Source organism: Callorhinus ursinus, unplaced genomic scaffold (genome assembly GCF_003265705.2).
Source record: "Callorhinus ursinus isolate GAN/ISIS: 27379988/994484 unplaced genomic scaffold, GSC_fseal_2.0 scaffold4, whole genome shotgun sequence".
NCBI classification, from domain to species: Eukaryota; Metazoa; Chordata; class Mammalia; order Carnivora; family Otariidae; genus Callorhinus; species Callorhinus ursinus.
The window spans coordinates 33,662,411-33,678,539 of record NW_027397066.1 but is presented as its reverse complement, the minus strand read 5'-3'; the positions used below and the strand labels follow the sequence as shown (position 1 = coordinate 33,678,539).

Sequence of the window (16,129 nt, the reverse complement as noted above, 5' to 3'; positions counted from 1 at the left end):
AAGTGGTTGCCCGGATTACTGAAAGCAGAATTCGGGAGGGAGGCCCAGAAAGGAGGGTCCTATGGAGAGCCTACACTGGCAGTGCCCTTCTGTGGACTGACCCAGACACAGGGGTGGTTCAGGGCTCAGGGCCAGTCCCCTGGGGCACATCTTTGTGCTCTTGCTTAGTAGCTGTTTGCCCTTGGGCAGGTCAGCAGGCTGGTATCCGAGCCCCAGACTTACCACCATTGTGTTCTTTGGTTTTTATCACTATTTCTTCACTTTCTCAGTTCCCCCAAGCTGTCCATATTGATTTTTCTCAGGTGTCTGAAAAAGTAACAGCCATGTAAACATGGGCACATAGTCTCCCCCCTTGGCTTTAAACCAAACAGCTGTCCTCCCTGAGCCTTAGAAAGGGGATGACGTTACTATGTTCTTCATAGGGTAGCTGTGGACCCTCCATGAGCCCCTGTGGTAAAGAAGTAATAAAGGACCTGGGTGTCAGGACCCTTGTTACTTTGTCTGTTGACACAGCAGTATTGTTACTCGCTCTTAGAACCTCCTGGCAGTGCTAATAGCACTTGGGTTTCAGCCTTGAAAGGCCTGGATTCTTGTCCTGGCTTGCTAAATGTTCCCTCCCTTGCTTTCCAGCTGCCATTGAGAAGAGCATTAAATGCAGTAACGTATGTGAAGATGTGCTTTACTTTACGGTAGGGGACTTTTTTTTGTAATGAAGGCCCTAGACCCACAGTGGGAGAAAATATTCAGGAATCATACAAAAACAAGATAACTTATTCATTTGGGGTTGGTTTGTGTTTGAGAGAAACCTAGGAAAAATTTAGCAAATCACTTTTATATACATATATAATATATACATATATATATTTGAGAGGGTGTATGAGCAGGGGAGAGGAGAGAAGGAGAGGGAGAAGCAGACACCCCACTGAGCAAGGAGCCCGATGTGGGACTCAATCCCAGGACCCTGAGATCATGCCCTGAGCTGAAGGCAGATGCTTAACTGACTGAGCCACCCAGCTGCCCCGCTAATCTGCTTTAAAGGAGATGACAGGGAGACATGAATCTTTACTTTTAAAATTAAAATTAAAATTATGAAATATTTATTTTTTTACTTACACGTTGAGAGACAGACAGACATTTGAAGAAAGAGAAGGTATTGGCAGAGCCACAGCCAGCCAGGGAAGAAGCCCAGCAAGACATGGTGGGTAGAATCTGGTCTTACCTGACCTGCTCAGGTCCTCTTGGCCCAGCCCTGCTAAGGGAGTCTGCTGGACCTTCTCCAGAGTAAGAGTCACCTTAAGATCATCTTCTTTTATCTTTATTCTTTGAACCATGATGGTCACATAATCCCATAAATTCTGTAATGAGCATTTTCCTTTGGACATACGAAAATCTTTTTTTATAGTGGGTTTAGTGAACTTAATATATTGTTCGCTTTGGAGACCTATGATATATAATAATAGCAATAACAGTGAATATTTTTAAAATATTTTTGAATATTTTTTAAAAGATTTATTTATTTGAGAGAGAGAGCTAGTGGGCGAGAGGGGCAGAGGGGGAGGGAGAGCGAGAATCTCAAGCAGACTCCCCACTGAGCACGGAGCCCAACAGGGGGCTCAATCCCATGGCCCTGAGATCATGACCTGAGCCAGAACCAAGAGTCGGACGCTCAAATAACTGAGCCACACAGGCGCCCCTAACAGCAAACATTTATGTGGTAAATGTGCCTATTATATGTCAACCTTTATTCTGAGTGTTTTACACAATACTCGGTGATGTAGAGTGATAGTGTTTTGGTCCCTGTTTTACAGATAAGCATCTGAATTCAGCCCAAAGAGATTGAGTAACTTGTCGGAGGTTATTCAGACAATGACTGGCTGAGCCAGAATACCAAGGCCCCATGCAGAGTTCACACTTGGTTGCCATGCCAGGCTGCATAATGCCATATTTAGAGTCTTTACTGACTCCCCTCATGTCTAGTTTTACTGGAGTATTTAAAAATGCTCTTCAGGCTTTCTAGAGACTTCTCCATCTTAAGCCTCCTATAATCTTTCCCTAAGTAACCCCCCTCCCCACCAGCAGTTGGTCTGCGTTCCAGTCTTGAGGTTGGGTAACTGGGATGAAATGCTATGGTTTGCTTCCTGCTGTCCAGTGCTGACTGGATCTTCCTAAGGTTACTGTTCCACAGTACTTTCCCAAAAAGGAAAGTTCTCCAGGATGGAGGTCTTTTAGAATATTCCCGCTGAAAACTAGGAATACCATGACTTCAGAACTCAAGGCAGATCTGTCAAGAAGGGGTGCATGACAGACAGCTCAGTGTGAGAAAACTGCTGAGCATCAGAAGGGCAATGAAACCATCAGACATCGTTTCCTTTCTGCCATGTCATCAGCAAACCTTCACTAAGTAATTTCCTGAGAATCAAAAGGGGTTGGAACTTTCTCCTCTTACCACCTGGTGTTTACAGATTTTTTCCTCTGTTGATTGAGTCTGTGTGCCCTTCTTCATGCCATATGCACTGTGGTACTCATACGAGGGCAACCATTTTAAGCCGCTTTGCAATGTTTTGAATCATCTTTTGACAGAAGTGGCTTCTTGGGATTTAGATGTCTTGGCCCCACTGTACTTTGGTGTTAGCTATGGTTTCAAACTTAATTTTAAACAATAACAGTAAGAAGAAACCTGATCCCTGTTTTCACGGAAAATCATGCATACAACACTAGTATGGGAAACAGATAAAAATGGTGCTGCTGTGGTCAGAAGGGTCTAGAGGGACCTGGAATTCCACCCCCCTGCACCGCTGTCTTCCTCCCAATGTGGTGACAGTTGAAAAACTACGGACCTGTTGAATAAGGTCCAAAGTACTTACTTAAATATATACATCATTTTATTATGTAGGAAAACAAAGGAAATTGGGGCTATTTAGGTTAAACAAAATGAACTGTAATGAGGCTGAAGGCCTATTTCTTACTGTTCCCTGTGGAACCTATCAATAAGAAAAGAACCAAAATCTCAACTCAGACTCTCTTGGCCACCAGCCCAGGACTCTTTCCAGTTTGTCATATTATGTTTCCTTTTATCCATAAGAACATTCACATACACCATCAAAGGGAAGTAAACATTGCTATTCCTGGGGGTTGTGAAATTGCTCTGTTTTGTGAAACTGCACAGAACTGATTTCTTCAGAATTCTTCTTTTGCTAAGATCCGTCATTCAAAGACATCATTCATTCATTCATTCATTCCTCCCTCACTCCTTGTTTATTCTTCCTTCCTTCCTTCCTTCCTTCCTTCCATCCACCACTCATCCAATGATGGACAAGACAGTTATGATGTCTCTGCCCTCACAGGGCTTACATCCCTTAAAACCCAATGTGGGATGATGCAGAAGGGATTCTGTAAATGTTTCTGGAACTGTTAATAATACTGTAGAATTGCCGACCTCACTTTCTCCATCATAATCATATCACCATCATCAGTTTTTAGCAATGGAATAAATCCCCTTTTAATTTTTATTCCAACAAAATCTCCGCAGAGATCTTGGTTTCTGTCCTTGGTCCGACATGATTCCGTATTCTGGTACATGCTCATGTCCCAGCTGTAGAGACAGCTAGGATAAATGTATAAAACTCTGGCCCTCGGACTTCAAAAACCACAGAAATGGCAACTGGCATCCTTTTTATGTCCTTTCAAGTCCCAAAGTGTGGTTCTGTAAACCACTAGAATGGGACAAGGAAATACCCTTGGTAGGATTTTCTCCATCTTAATCCAGACACCCGTGTATTTTATTTTTCCTGTCCCAGTTGAGATGCAAAAGACCAAAACAACCCCTCCACCCCCTAAAAAGGAGACAGGACAAAGGAGTGTATACATGTTTGTTTCGAGTAGTTTCTGAAAATTTGGGGTAAGTTGAAATTATTTAATTATGCCTAATTTCCTGTGGGGGGAGGTGAAATTTCCATCATAATTTGAGACAAGTGGCAGTTTTGCCTCTGGCAGATTTAAATGAGAAAAGTGAATGCTGGGATGCCAAACACGCGCATGAATGCACATCTGTGCCCTTAGTCTTAATCAGCCTCTTTGTTTGGTCCCCTTTCTCCTTGTTGCCCCTGGAACAGCGGCAGTGACCCCTGCCCACGTGATGCGGTGACATTTGCACAGAGTAAGGCCCATGTGCTTCTCTCTTGAATTACTGCGATGTGTCCCCCCGCCCCCGTTCTTGCAAATGGCTCCACGGGAAAGGGCCTGATCCGTAGAAAAAAGTGATCCCCCGATTGAAACAGAGGTTTCTTAAGTTTTACTGCCTACACGCATCCGTTGATACAGCTGCCTGGGATTTCCCCACTGTGCCTCTGTCTCTGTGGACTTCCTCCTCTACGTGCTTCTCTCTCCTCTTTCCTCGTGCACTTCAACTCCTCTCATATTCAACTGAAAGAAGGCCAAAATGAGATTCTGAAAAGCAAACCAGTCTCCAGTAAACTGATAAAATATTGATACAGGACAGGGATTGCTGAAATTGCTCAGCACATGTGTTTTATTCTCCCCCCCCCCCCCACACACACAGTATTTAAAACATCACTTTTTTAAAATTTGAACACCTTTGGACTTTGCACCTGCTTTCCTTTGCCACAATCCCCACCATTCTCTGTTGTATTCCACACCCCCCCTCCTTCATGAATTCACATTACCAGTCTTGAATTCCAAGGCTTTTCCGGTCTGCCTTCCTTAGGAATCTTCTGTGTACAATTTAGAATTCTGGAGTATTACAGAAGACATCCCCGCTTTGTAGATGTTTACAGTCAAATGGGAGGACTTGTGAAAGCAAAGGGAAGAAGAAATAAATACAGTACTCATTTACAGGAAGTCGTTAAAAAAAATGAGAGTTATACTCATTGCTGAGAATGGTATAAGATGCCAACTGGTAAGTCTTACTGATTTGTAAAGGAGTCAGTAGATTTTGTGTGTAACCTTGCAAATTTTGCTTGGGTAGTTGATTTTGGCTAATGGAGCTTTAGCTCGTTCATGGGGTTCTTGAATCTGTAAGATGACGTGATCATGGGTCCTTTATGTCTGTATTCTCAAGTGTCCGTCTTCCTTTCCAGTTCTCTTATTTCTTTCCGTATTGTCCCCTTTACCATACTTTGTGTCCACAGGATGGCTTTAGTTGTCAGTAGTGCTACCGACATATCTGCCTATGGAATTCTCCGGACTATTAGTGCCAAAAATGGAACACTTTAATTGTTTCCTCTTTTAAGAAAACCCTCTTGTTTTCCATTTCCCAGCAGATATCTGGAGTGATCACTCCTTTCAGACTGATCCAGATTTGCCGCCTGGCTGGAAGAGAATCAACGACATCGCTGGGACCTATTATTGGCACATACCCACAGGGACGACTCAGTGGGAACGCCCCGTCTCCATCCCAGCCGATCTTCATGGTTCTAGGAAAGGGTCACTTAGTTCTGTAACGCCATCTCCCACCCCAGAGCACGAGGTAAAATGGAGTATCTTTTTAACAGCTTAGTAGAGTGGATGTGACTTGTGATTTCTCTTTAGACTTGTTGCTTCTGCCCCACCAGGTCATCAAGGTAAGTTTTTTGATTATCATGCATGCTGCATTTGAAACCCAAAAATGCTTCCTCTTAGTGTAAATAGCCTTAATACCATCGTTCAGGGATGTTTTCATTTTTTTCGTGGCTTTTGGTCTCTTGAAAACAGCATTCTAGGTATAGAAAGTAAGGGAGGCTGATTAATGAGAAGTGGTTAAGATTCCCTGGGGCTCACTGAACCGATACTTTACTCTGCAGGTGCCCTCGCATGGTGCTGCTCCATAAAATATTTACACACAGAAGAATGTCTCTTGGCCAGATGTGTTATAATTACTGCATCTCTTATTAGCCTTAGGTCCGTTTGACTGCATGGAAGGGATGTCTGCAAGAATAACCCTTGAGAGCCCTTCAGTGCGTTATTTCTGTATTTTTTTTAAAGGATCTGTTTATTTAGCAAAAGTGACATGATTTTAGACATAAATAGCAGCATAAATTTCTGCTATCCCCGAGGAGGAAATGTGATGTTTAAACAAAGAATTGAGGCATGAAAAAAAAATTCCACTGTGGTATTTATTAGTACAGAGATTCTTGCGGCAAACCTTTGTGAATCCCGGTAACAAAATATTCAAGAGTGTGGCCGTTGGAAAAGGTCACAAGTAAGCGATGGCTTTTTCCGGAAAAGTAGTTGGAATGCTAACACAGGCACGTCTGCCTATGTGACCACAGTCTTTTGTTCTTTCAACAACCCATGTTCTTTGACCTTGAGGCCTTGGAGGGGATCTAAACTGGGGGTCTCTCCCCGGCAGAACTCCTCCGTGTTCTTGCAACCATTCTCAGCCTTCCTGGCTTTGAAAGGAGACGGTATCTTGTTTCTTACATCCGGGCTTATTGACTTGCTCTTCTCTGGGAGGCAGGAAGACCTACATTCCAAGCCCATTCCTCCTAGTACAGGGCTTCAGCATCTCCCTTCCTCAAGCCTAGGCCTCAGATTCTCCGTCTTTCCAGTGACGGGTTGGGGTGAGCTCTTCCCTCCTTGAGAGACAGGGGCCTTGGTTGGTTGGCACGTGAGCCTGATAATCAGGCACGTGTTTCCCTATTGCTGAACCACATAGGATTTTGTTGCTTATCACTGGGCAGCTTATGGTAACTTTTTATTGAAGTATCATGTTCCTCTTCGCTGAGCAAATTCCGTTCAGTTACTCATCTTGTTAGGTGCGCTGGGGGACAAAGATGAACCTCAAGGAGCTTAGCATGACATGGAGTCCTCCTCCGATCCCAGCCTATTTGTGTCTTGGCATTATCCCCTGGGCCTCCGAGTGGCCTCCCAGAAGCCGAGCCAGCCAGGACACCACCTCTGCTCTCTTTTTCTCTCTTTTTCTCACCTGTACATCCTTTCTCTTGGCATCTTTGTTAGACTCTCTTTCTCCATTCCAGGGCTTCGCTCCCCTATTTTAACCCTTTAACCATCTTCACATGGGAGTACCCTCCAACCAGAGAATGCTAGGATGGGAAAGGGTCAGCTGATCCCAGGATCCATACATTACAGACAGGGAAACTGAGGCGCAGACAGGACAGTGACCGGCGACACCGCTGGGTCTAGAACTCAGAGATCCTGAACGCTCCTGAATCCTAGGCCAGGGTTGTTCTCACTCCACTTCCCTGGCTTTGAGATTCCAGCCTACTCTGCTTTCTCATTGTCCCAGAAGTTAGATGAGATTCCCTTTGAGATGTCGCTTTTGTCCTGGGAAACTCTTGTCCTCTGCATGTAGAAGAAATGAAGTTCTTCTTAAAGCCTGCCTCCTGAGGCCGAGGTGTGGATGTGGTAAAGTCCAAGGAGGGCAGCCCAAGGTTTATGGGGCTTGGAGTTTTATTTCTTTGATGAATATGGCAGGTTTTCATTTCCATGTTTTCTGCAGAAAACCTTGGGAAGAATGCATCACAGGTAGGCAGCTGGCCCTGGGGAGGATGGTCAGGCAGCAGAGTCCACCTATAATCCCCGAGCCGCCTCCTGATGCGCACATGGGCCTGTTCTTCCCCTTCTCTACACCCGCCTCCCATTCCTGTCCTAGCTACCTCTCAGGGCCCCTTCCCAGGCTCAGATTGTGTCCCATGGCCCTCGCTTCCTGCTTCCTCTCCGTGGGTTCAGTGTTCCCCTAATGTATCCACAGCGCTCAGGGTCCCTGCTGCTATTCATGATTTAGTGTGGCTTTCAGTGTATTTTCATAAATGTCATTTCATTTGTTCCCTTCAAGACAGAGAGGACAGCTGATATGTTCCTTACTTAAGAAAAGAGTTAACTAAAGCTCAGTGAGTTCAGGAACCGTGCAGCTGGTGTAGGAGAGGCATGTGTCTAGTTCTCAGACTCCGGATCCTATGCTCTGCCCCTGGTACTATGTGACTTTCTACCTTGCTGTCCGTCTGATGCCTCTCTTCTGCTATTGACCATGCCATTGTGCTGACCCTTATCCCTCCAAGGAACTTTGTTAAAGGACGCATCATTTTAAGTTTCAGGGAGAGAGAGAGAGAGAGAGAGCGCCACTCCTATCCAGCACTTTAATAGACCAATGGACTAGATGTTCTTCCAATCAGCCTTTTGATTGTTCACTTCATACACATTTTCCCCGTGTACGTAGGCCATTATGTCCCAAAACCAAGCACATTTAAAAGGCAGTATGTTAAAATCCTAGAAGCAAACGTATGGGCATGTAGAGAGAAGAGGACGGGGGGTAGGAGAAAGACCCAGCCTGCCGTATGTATACCCAGGACGTTTAGACGCTGACATGGATATTAAACCAGAGGTACCAAAGGTAATGGAGTGTTTATGGTGTCAAGCTCGTGCCTTATCCCGTGACTCCTAATAGAACCCTATGCATCAGTACTGTCGTTGTCCTTCGCTTTTTACACTTGACAACACTAAGACTGAGAGGCGAAGCTTGCTTGAGGTCACACACCTGTTAGTGGTGGAACCAAGCTTCAATGAAGGTCTGCTGACCCCCACCCCACCCCACCCCAGGTTTCACGGTTCTGTTTATCGGTGGGGCTTGGCGAGTCTCACAGCTCTTCATCTCAATCCAAGGGCAGGCAGTGTCCTATGCAGAGCCTTCTAGAAAATGACTTCTCTTGATAACATTGTCTCAGGTACTAATGACAGTGGAAGAGAGATGATGATTTCCCTGACACCATTTCTTTGATCTCTAAACAGAATCTATTTCATACTAGTTTGGAACCATGAGAGAAAACAAAATGTTAAGGACGAGAAGAAACTTGTAATATGTCATGTTAGAAATGCATATTTTATTCAGCTTTTCCCCCAAGCTCATTTAGGGGGGAAAAAAACAACCCAAATCTGTTGACTCTGCTTCACGAAAGTTTTGTACTGAAAGCTTCCTTACCGTTTGAAAATTTTACATTTCACATTCCAGAGCTCACCAGGGAGGTGCTAAGCACAGTGGATAATGCTTCCTCTGTGCACGCCAGCAGTATTTTCTAAAGTTTATAAACAGGCCAGGAAGCATTTGCTATTAAAATTGGGCCCACAGTGAGCTCCCTCTCCCCTCCCCAGTCCATCGATTTGTTCCAAATTACTTGGATGTCGAATTTTAGAGAGAAGAAAGGAGCTACACTAAGTATTTTTATGAATCACTGTTGGCCTGTAGGCAAGTCTTGTCTTATAATGTTTCCAACTGAAGGTGTTTCCTGGTTCCTTAAGAGGAGAAGTATGGAGGAGAAAGTGCGTTTGGAGCAAGGGGATGGGGAATTGCTTCTCAGAACTGTGATCTTGATCATAATTCACTCTGTTCTTGCTGCATTACTCCTGGGATCTGTCAGGGCCCTGAGCTGCTAACTCCCTAGGAGGGGAAATTCCGTGTATTACATTAGAACCTGTGGAATTTCATATATATTTAAGAAATAAGATGAAAACACAAAGGAGCTATTCTGTCATCTTTTTTCTGAACTCTTGACCCAAAGTAATCATGACTGGCGAGAACCTTCAAGAAGGGCCTAGTGAATGCTATGGCAGTGGTTCTCAGCCTGTGAGCCAAGGCCGGTGGCCAAGGTGACCTCTGAGGCATGTAGAATATTTTGATTCCTTGGTCCCTACCAGAGGCCACTAAGCTAGATGCTCTACGGGTGGGACCTGGAAGTCTGCCTTTATCATAAGCTTTCCAGGTGATTCTGTGTGGAGGAAGTACAAGAGCTGGCCCTCTAATGAATCTAGTATCCCTATCTTTGTTTATATTTCACTTCTTCTTTGGACCCATCCCAGCTTCTCCTGGGAATTACTGCTCTCATCCCTCCACTTTGAGAGCCCTTTATTCCGTAGTGTCTTTTTTATAGCAGCATTACTTGTGGCATGTCAGTCTCCCTCCTTGGGGGGGAGTGGGGGTGAGGACCTGTTCCCCCTCATCTTGTGTCCCCAGCACCTGGCACCGTGTCTAGTACATGGTGAAGCTCATTACGTGTTTGCTGAATGAAGGAATAAACCAGTGTCGTAGCTGAGTGAGTTCTTAGTTGACTTGCTATAGCAGCAGAGCTAGCACCAGAACCCTGGGTCTCCTGACCCTCCTCTGGCTCACAGAGATGAATTTAATTGCACCCGTATTTGGCAATCTGTTTACTAGTTTAACTCTTTTTTTTTTTTTTTTTTTTTTACTTCTCTGGGTTATGTTTGCGTGATAAGCCATCCGCCAAAACACAGAAAGCATTTAAAAAGAAGTTAAAAAAATGTGCACACATCTATGGATTCAGTGCTCATTAACATCACTTGGCCTGTTCCTTAGAGTTCCGAGATTCTGGGTGCTCTGCATTTATCATCAAGGCCACACGTACCGAGGCTCAGGTCTTGACAGAAGAGGATTAAGAAGCATAATTCATAATACTTCATAGTCCATAGGTCCCCCAGTTTTTTATTCTTACCAATGGCCATTTTTTTTCCTCCCTGGAAAGAGAGAGCAGAGGATAGGGGAACTGCCATGTCTTGGGCACCTTCAGGCAGGCGGCCCCTATGCTAAGGGCTAACGCTCTTGATCTCAGTTTGTCCACACTCTGATGGTGAGGTCTTCTTATTAGCCCTGTTTCTAGATAAGGAACTGAGGTCACAGAGCAGATGAGAGCAGAAGCAGGATTTGAACCGGGCTTTGCAGCAGAACTTCTGAAGTTCACGCACATGGAGGTGATGATTGTAACTTCTGTCAAAGTCACTAGGGGACGTTCTTTTGCTTTCCTCTCTGCCTGGTTCTCAGCAGGTTCACCCTCCATGCTTGCTCTCCAGGTTACATTTTGATACCACTTCTTAGAAGCTTTCTCGTCCCCCTGGACCCATCCTCAAGAGCTTGCTATTGACATCGTCCACTCCAGTGTTAGCTTTTTTTCAGCAGAAGGACAGTGTATCACTTTCATTTGATTTGTAGAATTGCTTTCTGAGATCCCAGAAGAGAAAAAAGGAAGAAGAAAATCCTCCATAGTCAAGGTTATACAATTGGATTCCCTTAGTGGGTCCACCCTCACACAGATTCTGCTGTACGGTCACAAAGGGCACCATGCTGAAAGGTCATGAAGGGTCACGATAAGCACCATGCTCCAGGGGCTGGGTCATTCCCCAGGGACACCACCACCTCTGAGGAGCTAAGGCTCCAAGGCTCTCCCAGAACTCAGTGTGATCACTTTGATCAGGGGAAGGGGTGCTTCACCTGGTCAAGGTCAAGAAAAGCACCAGGAGAGTATGTCCCCACCTGTAACTCTGGCCCCAGAACATTCCATTGTGCAAAGATTTAGCTGCATTGCCTGAAAGATTATCAGTTGGGAGGTCATTGCTCATGGAACACGGTCTCTGTTCTTTCCTTGACTAGGCTTGTCCCTGTCCGTCATCTTTGTCCTTCCTGAGGCCCAGTGCCCACCTGCCCTTCCCTCTCTCTCTGTCTCTTTGTCTCATCTCCTCTTTCATCTCTCACTCCCACCATGCAGACTACAGACTTTCTGTAGAACCAAACAATCTCTTTGGGTTATCTTTAAAAAAAAAAAAAAGATTAGCTAGAATGTTGTAGTCTCTCTTTAAAAAAAAAAATTAGATGAATAGAATATGTGGTTATTAAAACTCAAGACAGATTTTGTTGCCCTTAATTTTTTTAAAAAAGAGAAAAATTATGGTCACTTCTGTAGGAAAGAGAATTTCTAAAAATGAGAGCTTTTAGATATAGGAGGGAAAAGGGTCTTTTGTCCTAGGCATAACATAGGTTCTCTTAGCCCATACTTGAGTTTTGTACTAAAGAGTTTCTTTAAGAGTCCCCATGTTATTTTAGCTTTTGAAAAATTGCTTTATACGACCTTTGTTTATTTAACTCCATAAGAGGTGATTGTTGGAAGTTTGCCAGCTGACTCATGTCTCCGTAGCATAAGAGTTGGATTCATAGAATTTTAGAATTATAATCAACTTTTACATTACAGGGACCCAACATAAATACATTAAAAAAAATTTTTTTTAAACCATACACGCATACAGAGAACTATTTTAATTAAATGCTGAAGACTTTTCTGAATACTTGTTTTGAAAAAATACTCTTTCTGTCCTGTCCCCACACCGTGCCTGTTGAGGATAATTTGATTTCAGATTCCTCTTGTCAGACACCCACTCTTTTTTTTTTTTTTTTCAATTTCTCTATGAGAACATAATTACCTGGAGTCTTACTAATTCACCATCTGATACCCTTTTTTAACATTCAAGTTTAATGAAAAAACAAATATTCCTCACATGTAAACTGTGATGATGATTTGGGATCAAAGAGGCTTATTTTCCTTTAAAAAAGAAAAAAGAAATTCTAGCTTAAAATTCTTGGCATTTCAGGTACTTATCGTATGAGTCCCCCTACAAGGGTGATTCTAACCCTTTCTCAGTCACCGACCCCTCTGGAAATATGGGGAGAGTGGGGGATCTTCTCCCCAGGAAAACGCACACGCGCAGAACCCCAGCCCAATGTCAGGGGGCCTCCCAGCTCTAACTAACACGTTAAGACCCTCCTGTGTTAGGAATTTTCTCCTCAGTGAAAACTGAGCCCTGCTTTGGGGGATGGAGTATAGAGGCGAAGGGCTAAGCAGCACTCCTGCTCTTTTGCTCAATAAAAGAGATTATTTTTTAAAAAGTAGATACAGTGGTGTAAGTTCCACTTTATTTTGAAAAACTGCAGTTAGGGTGCTTAGTCCAAAAAGGAAAGCGACAGTGACAGCAGCTGTGCAGTGGTGACGAGAGATCTATATTTGCAGGGACTCGGTGCTCGTCGCGTCCTGCCGAGTTAAAGGAACGCCTGCCTCTTCCAACGCTCGGCACATCTGAACTTCTCTGCCTCCGCTCTGAGTGGGTTTCCAAATTATACTAATGTCGTGAGCAGAGATCATGGGTCCCCATTCCCGTCTCATTTTCAAAACACTTTAGTTGAAAGGCGACTGGAGCAAGAAGTCTCCGCTCTTGATTTATTATCCGAGGAAAGAGGTGATTCACCTGACACATCCGTGGAACGCATTCATAACCATGTCCCTGGGTTTTGTTTGCTTCATTTATTTCCCCACATGTTCCATGAGAAGTATTTGAATATTCACTCACTGTGGTAGAAAGGAAAAACAAAAAAAACCCCAACAACATTGCCTGTTGTCTGGGGGCAATGGAAGGGCTGTTTAGATTCAAAGATCTATTCTGAGCGGTCTCCCAACAAGGCACGGTTTCGTGCTTTGTCCTAGGATTCTGCTTACAGAATCATTTTGGGATCAAACACTCCTTGTGTGGCAAGGAAGCAGAGCTTCTTATGAACTGGAAGAATTTACATGAGACTGTGGAGAGCTGCTTTTGGTCAGTTAAATCTCGGCAGATGTTGACACCCGGCTGCGTTCCTTCCTCTCCCCCCTACCCTTTCCTTGTCCTTTTCTCTTTTACACGAAATAGTTTGAGCCCCAGGTTCTTATGCCCTTGACTGGGGACATTCCCCCGTTTTCAAATCCTCACAGTGACAGGTACCATCCCTAATCCTGCCCCCATCCCCAGAAGACAGTTCTGTTCGGTTACCGGGAGAGAGAAAGTTTCCCGTGGTATTAGGTCCACTAGGCATTTAGTCTGTGAGCTTGAGGCCACGTCTAGAAGATCTAATGCCAACTGCTAGCGGTGGGCAGTCATTTCCGTGGTAAGTAACGCGAGCACCATCTTCCTCCTCCCGCCCCAGGCTTCAGGAGATAATCTAGATCTAGAACCGGCTAACCAGTTGCTGGTAGAGTGAATTTGTTCCCTAACCCGTCCTGTGAATATCAATGCTAACAACAGTGTCTTGTGTTTTTTCTTTTCCTCTTTTCCTTTTTTTTTTTCTTTTAAATCAATGTGCTTTTTCCTATGTGAATAATTATATGTCTAGAAACAGCCATGGAGTGATTTTGCTGTTCTGAATGGGGGAAAGATTAATAGTGACATTTGGAAGGCAAGTATATTGTCAGATTCTAGATCATTTAATATTTTGTCCTTTCTGCATGGCTGTGGCTGTATCTTTTTCTTCTTCATGAATATCATCCATTCTGCAGGGACGCCGTGATGGGGCTTGTTAGGAATGCCCAGCTCACACACATGTTGCCTTTTTTTTTTTTTTTTTTTTGATGTGTCCTTTTGTGAATGACTTCAAGCTGACTGCCCCAGGTCCCCTGTTTCTTGTAAGAACCTGGGGCTTGCACTGAGCCAGCATCCAGCAGCCCTTGCATGCCCTTTTTCTGCCTAAGCTCACATACACTCTCTGCCTCATGCCGGGAGGACTTTTCTCCCCTTTGATATTTGAGGCCAAGTCAGGGGCCCTCCCCCTTTCTCCATTAACAGGGATCTATTTTCCCCTAGGATTTGCATGCAGCCACAGTTAACCCGGACCCCAGTTTAAAAGAGTTTGAAGGAGCAACACTCCGCTATGCATCTTTGAAACTCAGGTAAGACATGGGAAGGACCTGCCATAATGTGTGGCTTCGTGCAGCTAGAGTTTACAGTAGAATTCTAAGTCCAGTTTTCTGTTTTTCTTTCTAGAAATGCCCCACGTGCTGATGATGATGATTCTTGTGGTATCAATAGTGACCCCGAAGCCAAGGTTTGTAAGAAACGTGCTTTCAGCAGCCGGGTTATGTTCTTGCATCGAAGTAATGGCTTTGGAAATGGCTCGGTTTTTATAAACTGTCAACCCAGAGCCACTGACTGAGGAATTATTCCTCCATCCTCTCTCTTTGCTGACTTCCCCAACACTTGAAATAAATCCCTAGGCCACGTTCGGTTTGGGAGGATTTCCATAACCATCAAGACTGTGCCAGTATCTCACTATACCTCAGTTCTTTGCACAAAGTACAAGTCTGTGTAACAATAAGTCACAATTATTGTCCAAGTGAGTGGGCTTCAGAAGCCTTGCAGAGCAATGGGAGGGTCTGTCGACGGGTGGTACGAGGCTCCTCATGCCCACCTCTTCCAGAACAGCCTCACACCTGCACCATCTCTCTCAAACACAGCTCTGATTTATGATGGGTCCCATGCCTGGGCTTTCATGCAGTGTGGTCGCCATCTTGAAACTCTTAATACTCTTATCTTTGGATTTGTGTTTTTGTAAGCGACGTCCAATGGGGCGATGCACCAGGGAGTTGGAGCCTTGGTTTAGGAACAGTCCTGCTATCTCCCTACCTCCCTGAGACGTTCTTGACTGCTCGTTCCCCTCCTCCTCGGCACCTCAGGCCCTGCCACACATCCTCATGCCTGCCTCCAACCAGCCATCACTCCTGCTAGTAGGGGCCTCACTGGGAGCATGGGGCGAGCTGGCTTGGGACACACATGCTCCCATGGCATCTCGAGAGAGGGCAAAGTAGTGGCCTACCCAGCCCAGGCTGACAGCACAGCGGTGTGTTGGATTGGGGACAGTTCAGCCCACTCCCAATCCGGATACCTGGTGTGTTCTGGCACAGGTGTTGTGGTATACTTGAGGGTCACCTATCTGCTGCACCTCAGGGAGGGTAGGGGAGATGGGTCCACGGGAAAGGGGTATTCCTGACTCAGTTTCCCCATTCCTGGCCAGGGCGTGGGCGCATCAGTCCAGCAGCTCCGGGGATGGAGAACCCAGAAGGTTTTGGTCCCTGGCAGTGGACAGGGCCCCTGGGCATTTGTGAGAGTCTGCGCTTACCCTGCAGGTGTCCCGTGCCCAAGAGAGCATGACTTTAAATAACAAGGAAAACGCACTGTAATGAGTGAAGAGAGGGAATGCAGAAGAAAGGCAACAGTTTTGTTTCAGCCCTTTTTATGGCAATTTTTCCCCTGCCTTTTGAACAGGGGCTCTGCATTTTCATTCTGCATATTACCTTTCCATTTGCAAATTATGTAGCTGGTCCTCGATATTTTTTCTTACTCCCAAAGCAGATAGGTGTCTGTGAATAAAACAGCCAGTAAGCTCCCTTAGTAATAGTTAAATGGGGAAACACCATGCAGTTTCAAAACCTTGACTCTTCGGCTAGAAACTGCCATGCCGCCATCAGGGCTGTGGGAATCGGGGCCCGCAGTTGAACAGCCCGCCCCCGCCGCTGCTAATCTGCGCGGCAACGTGCTC

The 16,129-nt window shown here is 45.0% G+C and overlaps 1 protein-coding gene across 16 annotated transcripts in view; it reads left to right on the top strand.

Annotated features, from left to right (window-relative positions):
• Positions 1-16,129, top strand: part of APBB2 (amyloid beta precursor protein binding family B member 2) — a 355,485-nt gene that overhangs the window by 234,240 nt on the left and 105,116 nt on the right. For 13 of the 16 annotated variants that reach the window (XM_073891567.1, XM_073891573.1, XM_073891575.1 and 10 more), the window contains 4 exons: positions 5,277-5,485; positions 13,931-13,993; positions 14,398-14,483; positions 14,578-14,638. In XM_073891567.1, coding sequence (XP_073747668.1) covers positions 5,277-5,485; positions 13,931-13,993; positions 14,398-14,483; positions 14,578-14,638 — 419 coding nt within the window. The remainder of the gene's footprint in view (positions 1-5,276; positions 5,486-13,930; positions 13,994-14,397; positions 14,484-14,577; positions 14,639-16,129) is intronic. The other 3 variants (XM_073891576.1, XM_073891578.1, XM_073891577.1) reach the window with 3 other exon arrangements.